Source organism: Rhincodon typus, chromosome 16, assembly GCF_021869965.1.
Source record: "Rhincodon typus isolate 14 chromosome 16, sRhiTyp1.1, whole genome shotgun sequence".
In the NCBI taxonomy this organism is placed as follows: Eukaryota; Metazoa; Chordata; class Chondrichthyes; order Orectolobiformes; family Rhincodontidae; genus Rhincodon; species Rhincodon typus.
The window spans coordinates 41,438,782-41,446,031 of NC_063347.1; the positions used below are offsets into that span (position 1 = coordinate 41,438,782).

Sequence of the window (7,250 nt, forward strand, 5' to 3'; positions counted from 1 at the left end):
CAGTCAGCCCTGATTCACAATGCCCACTAGGACCGACCTCAAATTGATACCTGACCACCACCTCAATGCCTCCAGATTACTGACACCTATTCCTTTGAGTTTGCCACAATCCAACATAACCTGATCTCCGACTCAGCTGACCCTCACCAGCACAGATAGGTGGGGGTTTAAGGTTGGGAGGTGGTTAGTAGTAGGGTGCCAGGTAGCTGAGGGAATAAGAGTGGCAGGTGGATAAGGGTTAGGGTCCCAGCTGTATGAGCTGTTGGAGTAACAGGTGAGTGGGGTTACTCATTGATGGTGGTTGGAGGGTATTGGTTGCCCAGTGAATGGGAGTCAAGGTGGCAGGTGAGTGGGTAAGTGCTTATGGTATTTTGGCACTGGTCTGATTGGGGATGGTGGGGTAGAGGGATTGGTTTGATTGTTGGTATTGTGGGTTGATGGAATGGGAAAAGTCAGTCCAGGTGGAATCTATCAGGAGATATGGACCTGTGAAGAGTTGGGAGTGGGTGGTATTGGGGATTTGCGGAGATTCCCTGAGGTCAGGAGGAGCTGGATTCCTGGTTGTGGATCAGGAAGTCAGGGTTTGGATCAGGTTGGGAATTTAGGGATTAAGGTGGGAGTCAAAGGTTAGTCTGGGGTTGGGTGTCATTGATGGTTCAGGGCGAGGTATCATTTTTAATAGTTAACCAGGAGTCAGAGCAGGGTTTAATTCCTGGGTACTGTTATGCTAAATCAATCAGAACCCTTTGAACTATCTGACTCAAACTCAGGGTTGAGACCTCTTCGGAGCCTTCAAGTGCCGGATAATCACCCATTGCAAGTTTAAACTTCCAGAGCAATTTGTGCAGAGGTAGTCACTGTGTATTTACCTAAAGTGGAAGAAGGAGCACCCCTGCAATCAGTTTACAGAGAAAAGATACTGTCCACCACTTCATATAAGAAGAGAAATTACGCAATTTTAAAATGATAAAAATATAAAAGATAAATTCCTCAATAAATAGTTCAGTAATGCAGGAAGAAGCAAGTCATAATATGGAAATCAAATGACTAGTCTGTAACCAAGCAGCGGCAAAGTGAGAGCGAGTTATGTCAAAACTATCATAAATAGTAGCAAATGGAAGAGACAGTTGAAATTATAGACAATTCCTGGCCATTTTAAATAAACACTGAACATTCTGGAGAAACTCTACAGGTCTAGCAGCATCTGTGGAGAGAGAAAGAGTTAACTTTTGTGTCCGATATAACCTGCTGAATTTCTTCATATTTTCTACATTTGATTCAGATTTCCAGCATTAATTGTATTCTGTCTTTAATCTTGGCCATTTTAAGCCTTGTACAGGAAAAATATTTGGCAGAGGGAATGCAAGAGCTCAGTTGCCTGTCAACATAGAGAATAATAATTCTGTTCTTTGCTTACTGAGCACATAAAAATCCTTAGTCCTTATAATCTAAGTACCTCAAACAACATCCTTCTTATATAACTTGTCATTAATTTATTCTTTAAGGAAAGGAGGAGGTTATCCTTTGACTGTTTAGTTTTCTGTCGTAAATATTTTTGTCCCATGCAATTAAATAGGATAATATCAGCACGGGCCGTATAAAGAAAACCTCCCAAGAACTACTCTGGCAGAGAAAATACCCAAGATTCCCAATGTTAAAAGAAATGACTTGCAGTTACTGTCACAAGCACTTATGTTGTCTGGAGATATTAAGGGCAGATGCTTATATTGGTCAAACAGTGCTAACCATTTAAAATTAGACCTCACAAATAAAATATTAAGTGTGATCAATATTTCGGCAGTTTAAATGTTTCTTCAAGAAATTTAAGCCTTGTTAATCATTTATATTTATGAAACTGGTCCTTTGTCTCAATAATTATATTCAAAGAAAGTATCAAAATAGAACGTTCAATGAGAAGAGAGGATGAAAGAAGTGCACAATCCAAGCAAGACTGAATTCATAAGCTGTCATTTCATCCTTTAGCAACTGAATAGTGTTGATTTCAGCCTGTCAAAGAATACGTTGACTAGCTTCAACCTTCATTAGAGCAACAAAATGAGCAGGCTTCACACTGGGATCAAATTTAGGAGAAATAAACTATTGGATTTTAAGCACTGCTTAGATAGAAATAGGCAAAACACACCAGTACCATTTGCTGCAAGGATATGTAGTAATATCTCTGAATAGGTTGATTAGAAAATATTTACCGTGTATTTTAGTTAATACAGTATGGAGCTAAAGGAACACAGCAGGTCAGGCAGTATCAGAGGAACAGGACAGTCGACATTTCGGGCCTAGACTGTTCATCTGGACTGATGAAATGTGTACTGTCCTGCTCCTCTGATACTGCCTGGCCTGCTCTGTTCCTCCAGCTCCACACTGTATTGACTCTGACTCCAGCATCTGCGGTTCTTGCTATCTCTGAGTGCAGTTTAGTTATTTTATTCTCTGTCCTAATATTGTCTGATGAGATGCTTCATTTGCAGCTGGTGTACTTGCTGACTGCCTTGGTACCCACAGAGACAGTGTGTCTGGCCTGCTCCCTGGGCAGCAACAGACAGACTGTGGTCTCTATCTCCCTGGAGGAGATAGTCTGCCACTTGCTGTAGCAGATGAGGTGGGAGGCATTGCAGCCGACGAGCTCGAAAATATTGTTGATGAGCGGATTGATAACACTTATAGTGGAGGAGGAGATGCCAGTGTCTGGGTGGACCTGCTTCAGCACCTTGTAGATGTAGATGCTGTAGCTCTCCTTCCAATTCTTCCTACACTTCTTCTCGCCTTTGACATGCTTCTTGGTTGCTGCTTTCTCGGGACCCTTTCTGGGCACCATGCCCTTGGCCATTGTTTTAGGCATATTGTAAATAAGATTGAGGTTTATGATCACGCATTTTACACCCACAAGATACTCTATAATACTTCACAGCTAATTCATTACTTTTGAATTTGTGGTCTCTTCTGTTTTTCTTTATGCTGAAAAAATGGCAATCATATACGTGACATGCACAGAACAATGAGTTGACTGGTAACAAGCATTAATTGAGAAATAACTGTTGGGGAAGCTGAAAACCCTAGTTCATCTTCAAAAAGTGCCGTGGGATTGTTTACATTTAGTTGCCAGACAGATGGGTGATTGGTTCAATACATTATATGAAAGGTAACAATGTATTCCAGAACACAGTACCACAGATACGATCGGACTAAGATTATGTACAACTGAAATTGTGTATTCCAAACCTTTGGCAATGGCCAATATTCCATTAGCGCTTTTTGATTACAGTTTGTACCTGTCCATTTGTTTTTAGTGATTTACATATCTTGGCACCCAATGTTACTTTTCTTCATTTCAGTTCACTCTTTAAAAAAAATTGATCTGGCCCTCTTGAATCCAAAGCGGGTGATCTCATACTTTCCCACATCGAATTTCATTTTTTCAAACTATTGCCCCCTTGCTTAATTTATATGTGTCACGTTGTGACTTTCTCCTGCCATCTGTACAATTCACTGTAATTCCTAACTGAGAGCCATTGGCAAATTTCAGTATGCAACTCTCTATTCCTTCAAGAAATTTATCGATAAAGCTTAGACACCAGCAAAGATCTCTCTGGAGCATCACATCTCATCAGATGACATCTCATCAGTCAAAACACATGCACTTTATCCATGCTTTCTGTCTCCTGCTTCCTAACAAATTAGTACCCCTTGCCACAAGATTATCTCCAATTTTTGAGCTCTTATTCTTGCAATTAATGTTTTGTGTGTATGAAATTTCCACTGAAAGTTCATATGGATAACATATATCAACACTCCCCTGTCCATCTGTGTTAACAACCAACTCAAAAAATTCAGTCAAGTCACATAGACATGATCTACCCTTCAGAAATCATGTTGACACTCTTGGTCAGCTCATACTTGTTCAAGTGTTCATTCTGTCTCTGTTGATAGATTACAGTAACTTCTCCATAATTGATGTTAAACCAACAGCTCTCTAGATACCAGGGTTATCTTAAATAATGGAGTGATGTTTGCAATTTTCTAATCCACAGGCACAATCCCTGACTCTGGTGAGCTCGGGAAATTGCATCTGCAATAATACTAACTAAATATCAACCAAACACTAATTTAACTCTTCACTTGGTCTCATGGTTTAGCTACCTTCTGTTCACATATTTATCTCATCCACCAACAAGCTACATTTTTATTTTGTTCACGATATTGAAAGGGATGGAAAAATGTCCTAATTTTTTGTAGTAATCACATTTTTCCATTTTTGGACTTGAGCTTACTTATAGTGTAACAGGAATAATCCGAACATATCTAATACTTTTGCCAGGTCAATCATCTTATCAAACAGGAATACAATTGATTTAAAGAATCTAATGCATCTTTCTTTAGGCAGTCAATTAAATTTTCTGTAGAATTAGAAATGTTTCCAATTGAAACTCACTAAATGCAAATCCCCTTTGCGTACTTTGTCTTTTGCACTTGGAGCAATTAAGGATAAAAGCCTTGTTTTTTTTAAATATTGGTTTTGTAAGAACTTACTAAATTGTTTGACTTCGCATACCCCTGGCTCTTACCACTGTACATTCATGATTTTTCTAGGTCCACTTAGAGGACAAATCCAATGGGGTCAGTGTTCTGTTGCATGATTTAAAAGATGGTTCCTTACATTTCTGCCAATTCTGTAAGTATCAGCTAGTTATTTGATTATAAGAGACAGGACAGCCAAGACAAATGCTGTATGCATTTTACTCTTCCACATCCACACTTTTTGTAAGGATGCCTGAATAGCAATCAGAAGGAAAAAAAGCTCTGGCCAAAGAAGTTAATGCTTCTATTAATATTCGGCAATGGCTAAAGGACAAAATTTTCTTGCCTCCAAATCAAAACTAATGTTAACCTATGTTTGTTTCCCTGTCAAAAGCTATGAACTTTTTCTGAAATGCAGCCAAAAAAGGCTTTTCACAATTCAATATTTAATCCAAATGGTTAATTTTCATAAATGCCTGTTGGTCAAGTTGAAATCTTAAATAAAACAAAGATGGGAACCATCACAGTTCTGTTGAGTGTAACTGAATTGTTACATTGTAGTGAGTTTGTTTCCTCCAACTCAAGAGTGAAGAATTTTTGAAGCATTACAGTCTGTTGCTACCTGCTAACATAGCTTTCTGGTTTGGATGATTCACTTGCACAGTAGCTGTTAATAAAATTCTTCTTTTCTTATTTAAAAAATGGGCTTTATTACCTATGCACCAGGAGAAGCAATAGATTTCTGATGCTTGAACTCAATTTTCCACCGTTTCACTTGTAGTAATATCCTGAGAAATGATCCATGGTACATACTATTGACCATGCCATCAGCCCACATTTAATGTCCCAAATCACTTCAAAAAGAAATAGTAAGGGTAACAGGCCTAGAGTCATAGGTGAAAGTTTAAGAGATGAGGCTGGGTATTTGTTTGAAAATGTGGGCTTTGAGGGGATATCACAGCAGTAAAGAAAAGCAGAAAGAAGAGCATTAGAGATGGTGTTTCATTAAGATGGATCAAGACAATTCCTTAGCAAAAACATAAATTGCTCGAGAAACTCAGCCAGTCTGGCAGTATCTGGAGATAAAGTAGAGTTAATGTTTCCAGTCTAGTGACCCTTCTTCATTTTTTCCAGCAATTCCTGCTCTTTGGTTTCAGATCTTCAGCATCTGCAGTTCTTTGTTTTATTTAAGACAATTCCTTAATGAGATTTCTTCCTGTGCCCTCTTGTAGTTTCAATAGGGGCATGCTCATTAGGCCTTTCCAGTCTTTGGAAACTTTCCCACACTGAAACAGTTCTTTTTAAATAGTAGGTCTAATGGAGTAAGTAGGAGCTATCACAGTGAGAATTATCATCAGGAATTTAAAAAAAAAGTTAAGGAATGGTTTAAGTGAATAGTGGAGTTTCTACATCTGTACCTAACTACTCAATGTGATCACACTGTGTGAATTTTAATTTTTGGATAAATGTGGTAATAATTATTTGATTAAAAAGTCACTAATCACATCCATCAAATAAGCATGGGTTGTAGTGCAGTTCCCATCAAAATTAAAGGAGGAAACAAAATTACCAAGGCTGTAATAACCTGCAAAAAGAGAATGTGGAAGGAAGACAGTTTAGAAAATCAAAGCCAAATGACTGGTTTCATTATTAGGTTTTCAACACTTAATGGAAAGAAAATGCAGATATTTTCTGCTTTTCTTGCACTGATGTTTACTGTCATTTTAATTAAGTTATTTACTCTCTAAATTCAAAGTCCAACAACATAATTTTGCATTTTTGATAGTTAATATGTTTCTTATTTAAACCAAGTGTTCAGAAGTCTAAACCATATCAGACATTTTATTGCCAAACGTCTGCTAGTCTTGTTTTTATGGAAACTGTCTCACTGAATGTGGTTATGATATTGCAAGAAGCATGATTGAGATTCAACACATGAATTCTCAGTGATTAGTGACAGGAATAAGAGCATTGTAAACTAGTTATGAATTAGAAGTGAATCATTCAGCATCTTTTATCATTGGGGAGGGGGTGTTGAATTGCACTTAACGATATTCATAAGGAGCACTTTAGCACATTCATATGATTTAACATAGGTGCTACCTCATTTATAATAGACTGATTAATGCCTTTATTACAATGGCAGAAAGAGAAATTTCATCTAAGCATTTTAATGTGTTTTTTTACTATGAAAACCCAACCTCATGTAGTTTTATGAATGAATTTAAAACATTTGCCTTTGGTAGTTTAGATTGGTGAAATTTACATTAGGGCCTCAATTAATCTTTTTCACTCCGAGAATGTTCAATTACGGATGGTGGACTTGAAGTGCCTGTTTCTTAAACAAATCTTAGTTACTTGATTAGTAAACCAGTATGGTTGCTGCTGGGCTGCCGCAAAGTCCTTGCTGGCTGATGTCAATTTTGACATTGAAATTTCTTGTAAATCACAGCACATAGCACTATTTTAAAAGCTTTTTTTGAAGAAGGTTGGTTGAATTGAATCCCTAAGAATCCTAGTTTACTGTATTGAATAGCTTCTATACTAAAAAAATACCTCATTTTATTGTATCTCAGGAGAGACTACCTATATCAATAAAATTAAAGATCAATCCAAAATATTTACACATATGTTCCTTTAGAAATTATTAGTATGGAACTGCTGAATATTTCCCTGCATATCCAAAATTCACAATACAAAACTGAATGCAGGAATAT

General features: G+C 37.5%; 1 protein-coding gene across 1 annotated transcript; it reads right to left on the reverse strand.

Annotated features, from left to right (window-relative positions):
* Positions 1–2,476: 2,476 nt before the first annotated feature.
* Positions 2,477–2,845, reverse strand: LOC109930326 (late histone H2B.L4-like). The gene has a single exon (XM_020529834.2). It carries the CDS (start codon positions 2,843–2,845, stop codon positions 2,477–2,479), a length of 369 nt encoding a protein of 122 aa, XP_020385423.2.
* Positions 2,846–7,250: the final 4,405 nt, after the last annotated feature.